Source organism: Clytia hemisphaerica, unplaced genomic scaffold, assembly GCF_902728285.1.
Source record: "Clytia hemisphaerica strain Z4C2 unplaced genomic scaffold, Clytia hemisphaerica genome assembly, whole genome shotgun sequence".
NCBI classification, from domain to species: Eukaryota; Metazoa; Cnidaria; class Hydrozoa; order Leptothecata; family Clytiidae; genus Clytia; species Clytia hemisphaerica.
The window spans coordinates 143858-163124 of record NW_027104383.1 but is presented as its reverse complement, the minus strand read 5'-3'; the positions used below and the strand labels follow the sequence as shown (position 1 = coordinate 163124).

At 36.5% G+C, this 19267-nt stretch overlaps 1 protein-coding gene across 4 annotated transcripts in view; it reads right to left on the bottom strand.

The window, feature by feature from the left end:
• Window positions 1-8055: 8055 nt before the first annotated feature.
• LOC136819246 (talin-2-like) overlaps window positions 8056-19267 on the bottom strand; it is a 31591-nt gene continuing 20379 nt past the window's right edge. For 2 of the 4 annotated variants that reach the window (XM_067075465.1, XM_067075466.1), the window contains 14 exons: window positions 19156-19257; window positions 18467-18787; window positions 17783-18031; window positions 17412-17558; window positions 16681-17034; window positions 16165-16290; window positions 15715-15831; window positions 15243-15425; window positions 14400-14610; window positions 13732-13856; window positions 12266-12391; window positions 9938-9991; window positions 9199-9381; window positions 8056-8569 (listed from right to left, as the gene is read on the bottom strand). In XM_067075465.1, coding sequence (XP_066931566.1) covers window positions 8336-8569; window positions 9199-9381; window positions 9938-9991; window positions 12266-12391; window positions 13732-13856; window positions 14400-14610; window positions 15243-15425; window positions 15715-15831; window positions 16165-16290; window positions 16681-17034; window positions 17412-17558; window positions 17783-18031; window positions 18467-18787; window positions 19156-19257 — 2532 coding nt within the window. In that variant the 3' untranslated portion in view covers window positions 8056-8335. Of the gene's footprint in view, window positions 8570-9198; window positions 9382-9937; window positions 9992-10176; window positions 10976-11170; window positions 11354-11609; window positions 11658-12265; window positions 12392-13731; window positions 13857-14399; window positions 14611-15242; window positions 15426-15714; window positions 15832-16164; window positions 16291-16680; window positions 17035-17411; window positions 17559-17782; window positions 18032-18466; window positions 18788-19155; window positions 19258-19267 lie in introns of those variants that run through there. The other 2 variants (XM_067075463.1, XM_067075464.1) reach the window with 1 other exon arrangement.

Genomic DNA, 19267 nt, shown 5'->3' with positions numbered 1-19267 from the left:
AGATTTGGGTTAGCAAGGCAAAAATCGCTAAAAAGCTGGTAAAATCGTAATCCTCAAAAATCGAAGTTCTAGCAGTTAGTCACACTAGCAAAAGCGCTATATCGCTTACTTGACTCTCAAGCAAAAAAATGCGCCGCAAAACTTCTAAAGGGATTGATGAAAAAATAACCCGGCGCTTTTTTAATGAAATGAACATTTTCAAAAACTTTGAGAAATTGCCTAAAATTTGAGCCATAGATGAAAAAATTTGAGCCAAGCCAACCTGGAAAACTGATTTGAAGATCAACTTCCCAAGAAAAAGATCTACGGGGGAGACGGAACCCACCTAGATCCGCGCACCGCCGGATAGGCTATCTCCCGGAAATTTTGCCGGACCTCAAACAATGAACCATTTACATGCGCGGAATTGTTTTTACTTTAGCGTATAAACAAGGCCTTAAAAATCGAAGCGCTGTCTCAGGAATTGAATCAGACTGAATGACAAATTTTGGTTGGTTGATTTTGGCTGCTGCACGTTTTATTTTGTTTCCAACTTTCAAGTTTTAATTAATATTGTCTTGCAAACTTGATTCAGGTAACTCTCATCCTTGTTGTTGAAATGTATCCTGTAGATGACTGATGTTGTTTTTTCTGCAAGCTTAATTTCCTAGTGTGACTAACTGTCTAGCCTCACTGAATGAGAAATGTTATGATTTTTTTTATTGCGGCCAAGTACAGAAACTCGCCAAATGTTCCTAACTGCTGCCCTCCTAAGGGGCCACTCACATATCCATTGTTCCCACGCTTTGAGTCATTCTAACGCTAATAAAAAAAACACCTACCCCCTACCACCTACCCTTCGCGTCATATACCAAAAATGAAAACATTTTTTCCTTTCTCACTTCAAGTATGCATGATGTTCCACTGCCAGAGAAGTTGCTTCCCCCTTCAGCTTGGTACATTTTGCTTGTTTTTTCAAATGGTTGTTTCAGTAATGACTTTTACACAGATTGGTTCCCAGACCTGCATTAGTTGTTATGACCCGGGAAAAGAAAAGCCCCAAACTTTTTTAACATAATGAGCGTCTCTGGCATATATCACTATATACCGGTTTATTATCGATGCCGTGAAAAAGAGACAAATTTGAAGTAAGAATGTTTTGTTAAATGTTGAATATGGAGAGCAGGCTGCTAAAAAAATAAGTATGAAAGTTATAGTTTTCTGGAAATTTGAACATCCTTAGCGCCAGTCGATCTCTGGAAAAATAAGAGTGGCCCCTATAACTGATAAGGGGCCGTTGACATTCGACTTTCGAATTTTTTAACGGCATTTGGCCGTTATGGTTCTGACACCCTCCCCCCCTCTACGTTAACGGCCATCAAATTCTCTAAAGTTAAAAAATTGTCAAAAATCGATGAAGCTCTAAATTTTCTCCTCCACTTTCATCGTTGTTTCGTCAGCCATCTTTAATATCGCTACGGCTTTGCTCAGTTTACATTTTAAAAATAACGGAGATAATTTTTAAACTTTTTTCCGAAAGTTGCGCGAATTAATTATCTCCGTAATCATAATCAAAAGAAAAGAGCGGCATTTCAAAGAAAAAAGACCGACCGTCTGCGGAATTCAAGGGCCGCGCGGACTGTCTAAACAAATGGAACACGAGACATAAACATCTAGTCGTTTGTCTTGGTTAAAATTATTCTAAAAAATAGCGAAGTGAATACTTTAGGTATGCGACTTTAGCAGATCTTAGTTGATAAAAGGAGGAAAAGAAATATGGAAAGTAACATTTGTATGGAATAAACGTCTCAAAAATCGATATTTTCTAGTGAAAAGAATTGATATGTGGTGAGTTGACCCCTACTGTAAAGAGATTTTCGACCTTCCCTTAACGGCACATGGTCGACCCCCTCCCCCCCCCTTAACGGCCCAATGCCGTTAAAAAGTTGAATGTCGCTGCCCCTAAAAAGCAAAGTATGACAGAGTGAAAGATTACAAAATTACATTAAAGATACTCATGGAAAAACTTTGAATCATAGTAAAGCAGACAGAGTAATCATAGTTGATATTTATTTGCCAGCTAGTCAAGACAGTGATTGATGAACTTTTTTGTTTGTTTCTCTTTTTTATTGACTCACCCAGCAAGTATCATAACATAAAATTCTCAGTCAAAACCAACTCTTAAAATTACTACTACATATAAATTAAAAAGTCACAACTATAAACTAAAGAAAGAATGGACAGATAGAAACTGTAAAATTGTTGGTGAAAAAAGGAGAGATTTGTTATTGTTACAAATCTGTTTTAATTCAAAATAAACTCACTCCAAAAGTGACATATTGTAGCAAAACTTTACCTTCGAACATTCAGACAGAAGGAGAACCAATTTTCATGCAGGCTGAACTAAATAAACCATTCTCAAATCTATGAAAAACATCACAACAAAGATTCAAATGCATTTCCAACCGACAGCCAGCAGAAAAAGGTGTGCGATATGTGAAAACTTCGAAACGGGTAATCAACGGATTTGTTTACCTCTTACACATCACCAGAATCGGGAAATCGGGGTAACATGGCGCCTATTTGAGCAAAATGCCGTGCCGTTAAAATTTTATGAGTACAGCTAGTATTTCATTGAGACAAAATGAAGTATTTTTTGCATGTATTTGTCAACCTTTGAAGTAAATTTATCAGTTCCCTGTTGCAAAGTGTTGCCCCATTTTGTTTGAAAATTCATCAAAAAGTTATAAAGAAGCAAATATTCAGTCAATGAATTATTGATAAGGAACGAGAAAAAAGAAAGAAATTCCACAAAATTCAAAACAATCCGTATTTTTTTCTCAATATGATTAAATTCATCAATGAATTATTGAAAAGAAAAAGGGGGCTAATAACAGTTCTTGTCCCTTATACGATTTCCCTATTAGTTCCATTGTTTCGAATGAAATAGTACGGAGTTTAATAATAGAGAGGAAAAAGGTCCGACAAAATTGGCCCGTCTCGAATCAGGTTGTTGAAATTTTTGAAATAGATATATCATAGGGTGATAACAATTCCAAAATTCAAAGGAAAAAGTTTTTAATCTATTAAGAATCTTTAATAATCTACTAAAAGGTCTGAACGGAATTTCGACGGCGTTTAGGGTGAAGATGATTATCCGACGAAAATAACACCCTGTCTCACACAGGACACAGCCCCGGCTGAACTTTTTTCCTTGATGGGAATAAAAATTCCTATTGAAAACCTAAATGGGGATAGAGATTCTATTGTTCCAAAGTTAAAAAATCCAGTGGGGATGGTTTTGGACATTGGAGTGCAATTTTTAGACATTGCTTTTCGGAAGGGGGCGTAGGGGGTCGCAGACACCGAAATACCGACGCATATTTCTTGGATTACCGTCAACACCGACAGCAAAATTTGGTAAAATCCTTATTTTCGTCACCGCGCATGGCATGTTTGACACCGAAATACCGTCACTTTTTTCTTCAAACACCGAAACACCGACAGAAAAAGGGTTAATACCGTCACACCGTCAAACCCGTACGCCCCCCCCCCTTTTCGAGTGGGGATGAAATCAAAGTCAATTTCCCAGTAGATTTAGGTGGCCCGCATCTTTTTGATTAGCTAGACTATAAGGCGGTCTCCTTCCATATATTTTTTGTGCATATCATCACTTGTAGTTGTATCCTTTTTTGTAGTGTTAAATGATAAATAGATACTTACTTACCAGAGGGGCTGAAATTTTGAGTTCAACGCTAGACTTAAGACTTAGGACCTTGGAATCTAAAGGATAAAAAAGTTCAAGAATGGTCCAATTGGGCTCAGAATATAGCTTGGAAGTCTACAAAATCCTCCCAAATTGAAATACTTGACTAAATTTATCAATTAGCCACTTTCTGCCCGCGAACTCTAAATTGGAAAAACGAGGAAATAAGCCAAATTCTCAATAGATTTTGATGATGATTGTACAATATTACTATAATTCGAATTGAAACCCAGAGAAATTCAATATTGCTATAATAGCTTTTTTCTCGTAATGAAGGGGATTTTACAATCACCGGACGAAAATTATAGATTTCCACCTCTTATTTTCACTATTCGGCCTAGTGAAAGTGTGAACCGATTTGAGTACGCTTGTTCTATGATACCAGAATAATAATAAAACATCCATCCAAGGCATTATAGTCACTACTTTCCGTAGCGTCTTTAATTGTTAAATGGTATTTTAACCAGCGCACGTAGAATGTAGAATGTTATATTTCCATCTTGTGCTAAATATTTACGGGCGATAATATCGTCTCACTTAAACAGACCCAAGAGGGATAAGCGTTTTCATGAAGACCAATTATCCCTCTTTTAAATCTTGTTTTCATAAATAAAAATTTTAAGTTTTATCGTCAACAAACATCAACAAGTTATGAACTAAAGTTAAGTCGAAAAAACCGCTAAAAACTTCCCCGATTTTTCCCGATACTACATTTTTTAGACATTGACATGTTTGCAGTTTTACATTTCTTCATTGAATAAAAAAGTAAACAAAACCTGTCAACGTTTTTTTGTTTACATTCTTACATCGATGAAGAGGATTATACAAAGTCTTGTTTACACGATGAGACTTCCTTAATAGTTCCGTGTGGACAGACCTCTAAATATCAACAAACAAAATTGCCATTTTTGTGCAAATCAAATTCGGAAAAGATGACGTCACATGTCATTAACATTTTTGTGGTACATCTTGAAAAGAGTTTCCTTCCACTTCTTGTAGAGGAGGCGTGGACATTTCCTGTGTCTTACTTACATTTGACGAAAATTGGTTGGAAATTGGGAACGGTTGTAATTCCATATTAATGTGTTTCTGGTTTACAAATTCTTATACTGTATGCAAGAAATTATTGTACGACTTTTAAAACTGTGTGGTCTGGAAGCTTATTGTTTTAACTCTTTTTGTTAGCTTTTTCATTCGTTAATATTAAAAGATTAAAATCGATTTGCTCAGTTTTTGATCACGTTACCAAGTATTCCTCTTGGGGTTGGTTTAAGATTTAATCACATGATCAAAAAGTGAGCAAAACAAACTAATTTCTCAACGCAAGTTCAAGTAAGAAACAATGAAAAAAAAACTAAAGGCTTCCAGACCATGGTTTTCTACACGGACTATGAATTGAGTGTCTTGGCTACTTGGCTCCGTGGTATTAAAATCTTCAGGAGGTACATGGTGGTGGAAAGGTGGTTTTTTGAGGTTGAAGTTTGAAAATTTCCGTCAACATTCTTTGCGTCTTTCTCACAACTTGAAACGTCATAACGACATACAATTGGCAATTAAATAGAAGAATCTGATTCTGATTCTCACAGGAAAATTCTCTTTTGAAAATCTTTTTGGGGAATTTGATGAGTAATTTTCAATGAAAAATGCAATTAAAAAGCTACGAAAAATCATTTAACGAGATAAGGAGAGTGAACAATGATATCATCATTGCGGACATAGCTAGAGCATGAGAAATCGGCAAAAATTAGCTAAGTACTTGTACAGGGTGTCCCGAAAAAAATAATCGAGTTCGTTCTGAATAGCAGGTTGTTGCGTGTGTTTAACAAAATGTAAGAAAATATGGTCTGGTGCCAAAAAAATAAGAACAGCCGAGCCTCAGCAAAATTTTACAAGTTCTTTATTAAAAAAAATGTACTGTAAAACAACATTTAAAAATCTTACATTCTTGATGAGCCTATTACTATTAGCAATGTTACTTTTATGTTGTTTTTCAAAAATAAGGTTGGATTTTGAGGATTGAATTTTTCTAGCTGTGGTGATTTGACTAATGAATGACGAGCCAAGAGATTCCAAGATTGGTAGAAGCCGTCTTCCCATTTATAAGAAAAGGTATGTGCTCACAGAAGATACATCCCCTTCTCACAGACCCACTGGGAATTCTTCCAACTGGAAAAATTAGCCAAAATATCGTCCCCAAGATTATACTCTAGTTTTTGTCTCCACTAAAAATAATCAGATAAGCAAATCCTCACTACAAAACATTGTACTATTTGTTCCCACCCCTATGTACTGAATTTTCTCGCTAGAAAACAATTGAAATCAAATTCTCAGCCATAAAAAAACATTGGAATATCAATCACCATCGAGTTTTGGTCCGTTAATTTATCTAACACTAGCTGATAAAATCCCACCGGTTTGTGAGGAGGGGGCGTAGATGATGCGTGTACTTGCTTCTAGCATCGTCTAAACTGAAGTTAAACCTGACTCTCTTTAATACAAATTTCAAGAGACCTAGAATGTTCTTAGAATTGGAGAAAGATTCGAATTACGATAAAACACAGACCAGGTAGAACCAAACACCCATTCATTGTTAAACATAATTTAAATTTTCAACTAACTAAAAACACAAGAGATTTTTAAACCAAAAAATTCTCGTCAAGTCACTGATGAGAGACAGGTATGTAAAAATTATAGACCCATTTTTGTGATTCACATCACACAAACCTACTATTGGCACAGTTAAGGGCTTTAAGGTTCTGCAATCCGTCAAACAGGATGTTATAATCTTCGACCAAACTTTGAGCGATGTTTCCAAGTCTTAAGATTTGATGTTGGATTTTCCTATCATATCTTCAGAGTGTCGTGCAATGGAGCTGAGATGTCTAACCATGTGCATTTTCGTGTTTGAAACTTGAACCACTTTAGGCTTCTGCTCATCCTCTAGCGAAAAAAGTTTCTTATCTTATAGAATAGAGAGTATATCTAAAGAAGTTTGCGATTCAGACTAGCACCGCTTTGGAGACTTGGACGGGTTTTGGAGCACGTCGATTTTCTTTGGTGAATACAGTCAAGCAATATCTGATCTGATAAATGGATTGGAGAGAATATGATTAATTTTCTACTCCAATTGAACTCAGGGATATCCGTTGAATCTTGCTGAAGCCTATATTCTAAAAATTGGCAATCCACAATTTTAATACAGTGCAAGCAAGAAAGTTAATCTTAAAAATAATAATAATAATGAAAAAGTAAAGTACAAAGATCTCCGTTTTAATTTTTTTTGAAACTTGACCTTTATTATTTTTAAACCTTGATTTACGCTGATTTTAAACTCTAGGAACTTTTTGGATCAAAAGTTATGACCATCAAAAGTGGGTCGCCAGGCTAAAAAATAGCAATTTAACCACATAGCTTTAGGTCAAATAAAAAAAAGTTAATGATCTTACCTCACTTTCGTACTGCAATCAATAAGGATACTTGTAAGAACAATTCGTAACTCAAACTGCTTAAAAATAAGAACAGTCAAGTCTCAATTAAATCTCACTGGTTCTTAAAAAAAGAAAGTATTAACCTTCTCATCATATTTCAATCTCTGAAAAGAAGGGTTTCGAAATTAGATGAGGGATGTCGACATTAGACCAACTTACGGTATGATATCTGAGCTACACTTTCACATTGTGGTATATGCCATAGGGTCCTCCAGGGTTCAGGTACTCCAAAACTTTTAGAATTCTAAAGTAGCTTTCAACTTTCAGTTACTCGCTTTTTATAAAGTATTCTGAATGAAATGGTTCAATTCAAAATTAGAAAGTTGGGTTACTTAAGGAAAATACTTCATACAAAAACAACAGCCCCCACTGCCACTAATGAAAACGCAGGTACCCCCAAACTTATCAGGTACCCCCTAAATTTAAGAATACTTCCAGGTACCTGGCTTTTTTAACACTTTTTAGGTATCCCCAAATTTCTGGGGGGGGGGCGGACCCTATGATATCTTCCTCTGACTTGTCAAACGTTTTAAATTGATTATTTTTTTCATAAAGTTTTTTTTTAAGATTTGAAGAATTTCTTTTCCTAAAAAATTAACATAATTCTGCTTTAATTTAATAATACTATTGATAATGATAAATGATTTCGGTGCAAATTTACACAGCACTTTCACGTGGAAAAAATGTTTCATACAAAAGAGGAGAGCATATAAGCTAACTAAAGACAAAAATTCATATAACAAAAAACATTGTAAAAAAAAAATTTGGATATTCTTAAAAAAAATGTCACGTGATTTTCTGGTCACCGTGTTACACTATGAAAATAAAACCAAAATTTTGTAAGATTTGGTTTTGTTAAGAAAATGAAAAAAATAACAGAACGATTCTTCGGGTTGTATTTTATAAATATATAGTCAATTCTTTTATTAATTAATTTGTAGAGTTGTAGTAGCTCGAACAAGTTCAATGACAATTTAACTCGAAATGACGTCATAGCAGTCCCTCTACGCCATCCCCAAAATGGATGTAAATGACGTATTGTTTGTTTGTTCATCCCCGTACACACGCACGACACCACAAAAATAGACGTCCGTGTTTTTGTTTATTTTCCCTTGAATTTATTCTTCGTTTTACGTGCTTGTAATAATTTCATTCGAGCCTCTTCTAATTCACGTTCGATTCTATTGACATCGTTTTCAGCTTCACGCTCTTGTCGGATGCCGTGCATTTTGCGTTCTTTGGTCGTTTCAACTTTAACCTCTACTACAAATTCCCCTTGGTTGGTGGCCGCACGCACTAACATATCTGTCGCTCGCTTCACGTCGTTACCAGCAATCTAGAAGTGAAATAGAAGTCAGTGAATAATTTACTTGATCATCGAACCTATCAATTTATTGGAAAATTTACAATGCCAGATGGATAGTCTTAAATGTTCAACTCGGTTAATCCAGGGACATCCTATTCCCCGTCTTAAAAAAAACATCTTCCTCCTCAAAACGAGATGCCTTGGAGTTTTTAAAAGATACTTCACTAATTTGTCATTTAAAGTGATAGAGATGACGCGTTCTTTAGAAAAAGTAATAAGATTCTTTTATTACATCTTAACGACCAACCAAATCAAATAAGAGCTTGTAAAAACTCCAGCTTGTCCCCTCAAAACACCAAGTTTTTGACTGCTTACACCGTTGACAAATCAAAAGCAGGCCAATCACAAGATTAGTGTTTGAGAAAGCTAAGAATTTTTCTGTCTAGCTAGCCTTTCTCAGACAATAATTTTGAGATTGGACCTTTTTCAACGGCGACATTCACATACCAATATAAATATTTGAAAATTTAGCAAATACCCCGGAAAAGTACTAAAATGTAGAAAATCATACATTAATGTCAACTTCTCTTCCTAAATGTCCCCCTTTCTTGGAATCCGCCTTCTCTAGGAGGGATATTTCCCACATTAAAACGACATACCTGTAAATTCCTTTGTGGTTTACTATTTGCATCTGCTTTAACACGTGAGGCCAGCAAAAGCTGTGCAGTGGAACTGGCCACACCCTTAGCTGAAGCAATGATTCTTTCTTCAGTAGCATTCCCTTGGCAAGCGCTATTAGCTGTTTCACATAGTGAACCAATTGTTGCGACCACCATACGGGCCTAAAATTGAAACAAATCGAGGGTTCATATTTTCTGTAAAACTATTAGCTTCTATATGGCATTCTTTATCTTTCTGAGGAAATCTCAAAACAAGAGTTTTTGTGGGATCTAGTTTGGAAAGATACTAATGGGATAAAATTTCGCAGATTTCGCGCTTTTATGTGTCATCCGCGAAATCAAGTCCCAATAGAAAGTTTGAAAGACCTTATCCGCAAAATATTTTAAATAAAACTCATTTCTATATGTCAAGTAAGTTATTTTCTAAAAGTTTTCTAGCATAAAAAAAACGTTACCAATGCGTATCTCAACAACCTACATGCAAGATTTGGCAGTATAAGGCACAACATCGGGAAAATATTGTCTGGCAATTGTGTCAACCGCGAATTTAAATCCCCACGAAATCTTAAAATTTCGCGGATGAGCTCAACCGCGAAAATTTATCCAATTAAAGTAACACAAGAAACAATACCATTCAAGTCAACAATGGTTGAAGTTTAAATATCATTTCAACAAAAATTTGACTTTACAATTGATAATATAAATATATGAGACTTACAGCTGAAATAAGACCTTGAGACCATTGCCCATCCATTCCTGCATCGCTACCAGCCTGTTCAAGAGAAGAAATGAAAAGAAAAATGAGTACAGCTGAAGCATTACCAGTTGAAAAATGTCATATAAGGCAATATAATGTCAGAGATGGGGGCCTATATATTTATACCCGGTACAAAGTAGTTGGAGTTTGGAAACGACGCAACGGGATAAAAATAAAACGTGATTAAGGTCGAAACCTCATTTCAATTTATGTTAATATCTCTTGTAATTAATTACTTTATTATTCTAGAAAAAAAAACAAAAGACAAAAAAAGTTCTGTACAATTCATTAATAATAATGCTGTGTCTATAAAAAAAAGAACGGAAACAAAAACCAGAATCCGTTAATCTTTTCAGAAAATAATTCTCAATTTGGCAATCGAAATGAATTTATTTTTGGTAGGCAAGTGAAGAAACAAAATCGTCAAGTTCACAAAAAAAAGGAAATATATATAAAAGAAAGAAAATCTTTATAAATTTTTCGATATAAAATAAAAGATTCTAAAAAAATTTCTCTAGCAGCTGTTCAAATGGGCGCGCCTTTGGCACCCAATATGTCTTGTAACGTCAATGTATACGATCAACGAATACTTCAAAACAAGTTTGAAACAAACGCGTGGCTGGTAAAATTAACCAATCAGAAGTCCAGGTATATTCTATTTGATCAAACACGCGCCACCTAGAAGTGACCTGATTGGTTACACACTAAAAAAGAAACCAACGGAGGAGTGTGTTCGTTTTATTGCTGTTGCTCTCCTCCTTCTTCTTCCTCTTCTTCGTCGTCACGGAAACGCGATGTTTTGATGATCTTTAGCTTAGCGCGCGCTTTTTCCAGTTCACGCTGTTTACGTAAGATCAATTCTTGCATTTCAAGTTCTGCGTTGTAGTCGTCTGAAGTTCCGATGGAAATGTTAACTTCGATTTCTTCTTGGAAGAACGCAGAGCCTTGAGCGGCCTTTACTAACGCATCGGCGGCCCGCTTGACCGCTTGACCAGCATTCTAAAATGAGAAAAATACGATAAAAGTTTATCATTACAAATGCTTTAAATACTCAAGTGCTACGTTTCAAACTAAAAATTGAAAAATATCAAAGTCGCAGTTTAAGACAGATAGAACAGTTTTTAGATTATGAAGCTTTGAAAGGAAAAATATTTCAAAAGCAGAAATATAAAGCAAACAATATATCAAATTTACTTGTAATCCTCGTTGAGTTTTGCTAGTAGGATCAGCATGCTGTTTGCAAGCAAGTAAGAGTTGAGCTGTAGAGTTGGAGACTGCTTTACACGAAGCGACCAGTTTCTCTTCACTGCAATTACCCTGAATGGCGGCATTTGCAGCCTCACAAAGTGAGCCTGTTGCCGCAGCAACCAAGCGAGCCTAGAAACGGACAAATAATTTTGGTTCAATTTCAATGAAATATTGTTAGTGCAAAATAAAAAAGTAGTTCTAACTTTCAGAGACAGTAAACAAATATGTAAGCTACACGATTCATCTTAAAGGTTTTTAAAGATACGAGAATCAAAAACTACAATCTAAAAACATCAAACTGAGACTATATTAAGGTGAGTTTGGAGAGTTTGCGAGGCTAAAACTGCACTTATTTAATCAATAACAAAAAACAAAAAGGGCTTACGGCAGCAATAATACTTTGTGACCAATCTTCGCCATTTTCTGAGTCAGCCTGTGGAAAGAAAATAAAAATATGTCGACATTTTAGAAAGTTTCTTCTTTAAAGTAATTTTGTTGTTGTTTATGAACCGACCAAGCAGACGGGAGCCTATAATAGGTGGCAGGGTTAGAGGATATTTCCTCTGAAAAGTATTTCATTAAGTATTGCTCAACCGAAACAATCACGAGAAAGATACCTATTTTTTGGGAAATGAAAATAGAAAACGTTGTCATACCACCAGCATCATCTTTGTATCCACAATTCCCAAGTACCATCATTTCCATAAATTCCACGCACAGTTTTCAAAAAAATCGCGCGCGTTTGCAGAGCAGTAAATGTTAAATTACATATTCAAACAGTTTACAGACAGAACACCGGGGTTTAAAGGGCTTCTTGGTTTTTTTTTTTTAACTAGGAGACATCAAATCCTATTATAGGCCCCCATCTTGAGTGAAATTTTGTTAAAAGCTGTCAGCTATATAAGCGGTTTATTTCAAATTTGTTTTCGGCGCTTGTATAAGACCACTTTTAACAAACTTCCAGCCTTAAAACTACACTAGTGTTTAACGGGACCGAAAACAAAACAAAATCGTTGAGTTTCAAAGAATATAAGCACTCACCCTTCCGGTGGCGACAAGTTCCCTTTGAGCAGCGGTTGCGGCTTTGACGAGTGCACCAGCGGCCGCCGTGATCGATTTGGCGGCTTCTAAGATTTGTTCCTCGAAGTTGAGAGACTCATCAGCTTGCTGAAATTCAAAAGTGTAGAGAGCATGACTGATTAGTTACTATAGCAACAGAATGGAAAACATTATGCATACCCAAAAAGAAAATGTTATCAACAGACTTTCAAGTAACATTACATTCAACTCGATATATTCACTCTTCGCAATTAAGATTGGTAGAATGAGTAGTCATCGAATATATACCCTGATTTCCAACAGATAGCTTTTGAAGTTTGACACCATTTGGTCATCGCCCGAAGGAACATAAAAAGTGTATAGGAAACATTCTTTTCGTTGCTTTTTGCTTGTGAAGTGAATTACGGAGCAGTGTTCAACAGATCGAATCATTTTTATAAAACTCTTCATCGACCTTCTCCGAAAAGTTCAGATTTGAATTCAAATTTCTACTGTAGCGCTTTTTTAATGTTGTGGCCAAAAGTTGAACTTAACAGGATTGTTTGCTCTGAGTTCCATAAAAGTGAACAAAAACCTTTTAGATTTTTGGGAAGGTATTGTAGAAAGTTTACAAACATTCTGATAGAGGTTCTATGGAGTGTGCCAGTGGCCTTTAGATAGTGTCTTTTCATTCAAAACAAGACACGGAAGGTTTGAATTAATATGAAATTGCGTAACAAAATATGCGCTCAGGACGGATGATCACGAAAAAACAGATTTCATAATACACGCTTCTTTTTATGAGAACCGCTTACTTCTGACTAAAGCTGGCCTGTTCTTAATTTGTTGAAAATTTCGGGCTTAAAATGTTCTTAAGATGTTCTTGAAACACTGAGTTTCTTAAGTTAAAAAACAAAATAAATCAGGACGGTCTAGGTGATTTCGGAAATCTTTGAATCAGATTGTTCTTAACTTTGTTCTTAGGTTTTGGCCGATTTTCAGATTCTCAGTGTTCTTATGAAATGGTTCTTGTAAAAAAGCGTTTATTCTCATTGACTTGTGTCATAACAGAGATGTTGAATTGACAAAAAAGGTTTATAGAAAGGTCAATTGGCGATAATCGGATTATCGAGCGATTATTTGAAGAAAATCCTTTCTGATTGAGATTGGTTTATGATTTATAAATTAAATACGCCCGATTGGATAAAGTTGCGATTGTCAGAGATAGGTCCTGCGTTTTTATAATACAGAATTCCTTAATCTGTTCCGAGCATTAATTTGTAGAAGTATACGCTTTTTCATAAGTAAAATTTGTTCTTAAGTTTATATTGTTCAAAACAATAGAGCTATCGTTCTGAGGGCCTAAATCTGAGGCAGGCGTCCTTATAAAATTGCTCTTATAAATAAAAAAGAATGTATGTCCTTTAAATGAGATCAAATAATACTTCAAATATAACATCCGTATTTACCTTAGGTCTAGCACGTGGTTTAAGTTCAGCCAATTTCCTTGCGGCGGCTTCGATGGATGCAGCGGCACCCAATAACTCGTTCTCTGCAATCACGTTTGGATCTTCTGGGTTCACCCAATCTGAACCTGAAACGAATGGGGAAGAAAGATTGACTTCCGGCTATAGACGTTTTGCTCCAGAAATAAACAAAATCTATGTAGTCTACCTTAAGGAAAGAAATCTTCGCGGAAAGAAATTTTCGCGGTTCACAGCTCAAAATTCGAAAGTTTCGCGGAATCTAATTTCATGGTTAAGAGGATTTTTTGTTTCAAACATGTCCTATTTTGCCCAAAAAAGACCAATTTTATAGGTATTCGTGTTTCGCGGATTTAATTTCGGGGATTTTGTCGAAAAACCGCGAAATTAAATTCCGAGAAAATTTCTTCCCGCAAAAATTTCTTCCCTTAAGGTACTATTCACTAGAAGTTGCTCTTAATTACCAAAATGATGCCCGTTATAGGAGTAAAAAGGGCGTTTAAAAGATGGTAAAATGGAGAGAACCAAACGAAATTTCCCTGTTGATTTTAAGACTCACAATCCATTCCGAGTTTACGAAGTTCTTGTTTTGAAGTCTATTCTAGTCAATTCCCTGTTAAAAAGAATTGTGGGATTTTGAACTGATGACAAACCTTTAAGATCTTCAGCTGATTTGACCAGTTCACCAACAGAGTGAGCGACTTTTTTGGACAACACGGTCAAATGTTGTTTCTTCTGTGGTGTGGGATGGACAATGACTGAAGCCACGTGATCGAGTACTTCACAATACGCTTGTGCTGCGTCACGCCCTTTCACGATCGTCGCAACCTTGATCGATTCCGATTCGGCGTTGAATGCAGCAGCCTAAGTAGGTTGGGAAATAAAGGTTTTGTAAATTGTCACTATAACCAGGGGGGGGGTCAAGCAGTTAGTACAAGACACTATGCCTACTAACTGCTTAGTACATCCGAGTACTAAGTGATTTCATCCAATTCACATGGCACACCACGGTACTAATCGGCATGGTGTCTTGTACTTACTGCTTGACCACTAAATAAGTTTAACTAAAATAAACTAAACTAAATAACTATAAATAAATAAGTTTAAGTTCATCAACTCATTGATATTCGTACTGTAAATTAGTTAATGGTGGCTTGCATCACGAGATCCACGTTTGGCTATATTTCTCCCTTTAAGGAGATTGTACTCAACGTATCAACGTGACAAAAACAGTCGATAGCTTGAAGGAAGCACTATTTTCCTTTTGACAAATAAATATTCTAGCCAGAAATGCCGGACTCTAAAACTAGTTTCTTAACGCCCTGCCCACAAATTTGCGAATGAGCAAACTTAATACGCTTACTAGAGAAGAATGAGAAAAATCAAAGAAGACTTAGAAATTCGTACTCTTTATAAAGCATGCGATTAAGATCTGAAAACTTCATCGGTGGTTTCCTAAAAGTATCATTTTGCAGTGTCATCAAATTTACACTAACCTTGACAACGACAAGAAGTTCCGTGCAATATCGACGCCCAATGTTGGCGGCTTGCACGACATCTTCTTGTTTGCCACTGTTGCCGGCAGAAACGGCTTTGGCGGTTGCCAAGGTGACACCTTTGGTTGCTCGGATCAATTCTTCTGGCGAAGCACCTTTGTCTGGTTCACCAACTTGAAGATTCTATCGAAGAAAAGAATTTGAAAGTGAAACCAGGGAATCGACAAGCTTTTGATCCTGCCTTTTAGATCCTTTCCTAGGCACCTGTTACTACAGTGGCCAAGCCAATTTCTTGGTGTTAGAGAGTGACATGTAGCAAGCGAATTGTCCGATATTCTTCAAATTTTGCAGGATTTCACGTAATTTTGAGCATAAAAAATTTCTCTTTAAACTTCACTGAGACGGAGGAGCTGTTTAAAAGATTTTTGAAGTAAAGCTGACAATCTGTAAACACGAGAAGTGAAGCACTTACGAGGACAGCTTGTTTGACGGCATCAACGGTGGATTCAATAGCACGAACTCCTCTCGATGCTTCGTCTTCAACACTTCGTACGGTCTTCAAGAGTGACGAGACACTAGTCACCATCGTCTACAAGAAAAAAAGAAACATTTAAAGATAAAATGGACAGAAATGTTTGAGAAAAAACACTGGAAGTTAATTCTTGCCGAGAAGTTCCGTTAGAAAGAGACCTCACGCAAGTTAAATGGTATTTGCACATCCTCTCTTTTTCCCGAAATAGATATTTGATGTCCATTATTAGGTATTGACGCTAGCTAGTAGAGTTCAGTGACATTGACTTTCTTATAATCTCCATTAAGTATTACTGTCACCGCGGAAAACATTTAGTTAAAAATCCTGATATTTGGCTAAAACATAAAATCGTCAATTGATAAGTGTTAACAAAACAAACGAAGTGTATACCTTAGCAGAGACTTTAAGTGTTTCCATTGCTGGATCATTTGGAGGTTTTCCAGAAGCGTTCTTGGTGGAGTCGATCAAATCGGTCAGTGCGGTGGCAACATCTTTTGCTGACATCAGCAACATAACCTGGATGGGGAGTGGAGAGATGGTGGAGAGTTTGATTAAGTTAAGATCAGGTTCTTTATCGATTCATAATATTCATGACGTAATGTTTTATACGGAAGCACCCAAACTACGCACAGGCCGTTTGTCACTGGATATACTACTTAAAACTAAAATTGGTGGCAACCACGATACGATGGATTTACTTTAATCCTAATAAATTTATCCCAATCCTTTTGAGGGTCAATGGCTTTCTTAGTTCCTTAATCGACTTCGGAAACTTAGGCAATTCACGTCATAGGTTTCATGTATTTTAGCTTCGCAAATAGTAAAAAGTAAACTATTTGAGCAGACTAAATGAACAAAAGATCATCTGGACCTGAACAAAATAAATGAAATAAATCAGAATCTCACTTGAGCTTCGTTGTCTTCTGAACCAAGAGCTGCAGCACCAAGTTTGACGTAATCAACCAACTTGGTCATACTTCCCAAGACATTCTGAGCAGCAGAGGCCAACTGTTCTTGACTTCCTTGTGCGGCCACGACAAGAGATTTCGTATCTTCGACCAAATTCTTGGCTGTTTTGAGAATGCTTTCACGGTGATCACCGAAAGTTTCTCCGGGTGTTTCGGGGTTTAGTGTTCCAGCTTCGGCGAACATAACGGTAGTTTCCAAGTCACCGATAATACCTTGTAAAGTGCTCATTGCGTTGATACACTCTTGGGTACCGACAGATCCTGCTTGTAAAGTGGCTAGCACGTATGATACCTGAAATTTAAAAAATCAACGATAAGTAATACATGATAAATTTAAGAAATCTAACACTAAACTAAATACAGTTGCCTCTCACTAATTCGAACTCGAACGGGGAATCTAATTTGCTTGAATTACAGAGAGATTCGAATTATAGAACGTATATCAAGAAGGTTTCTCCTTGACGGGGACTAGAAAGAAGTTCGAATTGAAAAAGATTCGAATAATAAAACTACGAATAAGCGAGAGTCTGTAGGAGAGATCCCCATGAAGTCTCTCCATAAGACATTTCAGTTAGCCGTCATAGCGTCAATACGCTCTAACCCAACCCGGAAACAAAGGTATGCAGATCAAGCCAAAGAAAGCGTTTTGAAGGGAAACCACAATCTTACATTTTCGTTAACAGTCTTGGCTTTGTCAGAGAGGTCTTTCTTGGCATAAGAATCGTTTGGTGACGATTGAACGTTTCCAGCAGCGACCACCAAGTTGACGCACGATGATCCAAGAGAATCGACACTGACTTGAAGACGTTCTCCAATCTTAGAGAAATAAATTTAGTTATGTAAATTCTAATGTACAGCACAGTTTCATTTGTTACGCAAAATCCAAAATCAATCTTTTTATGTAGGAATGAAAACCATCGGATCCGAAAGACTTGATTTCAAACTCATTCAGACAAAACATTGTGTCATTTGAAATTTCTTCTTATTTGGTATGAATTAGGGATTTAAGTATTAATTTCGTTAAGATGATGGTGACATACCTCAGGTTGGTTACTGCATCGGATAGCTTTCTTGGTATCGTCTGTCAACATGTTATAATCTTTTACCAAAACTTGAGCAATGCCTCCCAATTCTTTGGGTTTGGTGTTGGATTTTCCGACCATATCTTGAGAATGTCGTGCAATGTTTTTGAGATGTTTGACCATGTGTCCTTGGTGTTCGACGAACGAAGCGTTGGAGTCTTCTGGTGATTTCCCTTTGTCTCTGTAATCACCAACTGTGACTGTGATCTACAATGGAAATAGTTGATAAATTTATAATTATCTATTTTTTTATCGATTTGAGTAAGCACAAACACAGCGCTATTAGTATTTTGACCAAGGTCAATGCCGGCCTAAACTTTGTCTTGAAAGATTACTCTATGGACTTGTCTTAATTGTAGGTTCAATCTGTAAATAAAACTTGATCCTTCACTAGAAATCAAGGAGTTGATTTAATCTTAAGCTGGCATGGACCTACTCTATGATATGTATTACAGTCAACTCACTCTAATTCGAACCTCTATTACTCGAGTCTTTCTGTAATTCGAACTAAAAAAATGGTCTTTTCAGTTGGAAGTGGGTTTAAATTACTCTCTCTAATTTGAAGAAAATTTTTGAAGATCAAATTAGAGAGAGTCGACTATATGTATTTAAAAAAACTCTGTTAATGATGAAGAAACCTACAGCGGATCGTGCTTTATTGATAGAGTTAACGAGAGCAGTAACGGCTCCAGTTTCTCCAGCGGCTTCCTCTAACTGTTGAGTCAAATCTTTGATGGCTTCCACAAGATCTTCAGCCGACTCTTCAACAGCTGGGTGGTGGTTAACCGCCTTTGGATTGCCGCCCGCATCTTTGGTGGCGTAAACTAAAGCAGCCGCCGACTCACAAACGGTTTTAGCGCCGTCAAGCAATTCGGTTTGTTTTTGTGAGCCTCCTGGAAGTTTGGAGGCGAATCCAATAGCAGAATCGGCCAATGGATCGGCAAGATTCGCCAGTGTGATAACCTGAAAACGAATTATCACAAGTGTGAAAGCTAAGGCTAAATCAGGGGGTGTATGTACCCCCCTTTCGGGTATTAGGGATTTTACCAGGGTGATATACCTATATTTTTTTGGTTGGCAACTGGCCTCTAAGTAGGGTAATGGGGGTTTCTTTTTTTCCAGTTTTTTCCAGGTTCTAAAATAGGAGTGATGGTGCCTAAGACAAATTTTCCTAATCGAGTTAGTATCCTGCAACAGAGCCCCCTCCCTGGCCAGATCAGTCAAAATATTGATAACCAAGGCTTCCAGGAACGAAAATAAATAGAATTACAAAAGAAGACCCTAATGATTACTTAATAAACAGTATAAATATAATGATATAAAATACATACAGCATGGCCAATGCGTTCAGGAGATCCTTTGGCATATTCGACAGTGTTGGGAACACTTTCTTTCAATTGATCGCAAGTCAACATCATCTTCTCTTCAAGACCCTACGAAATA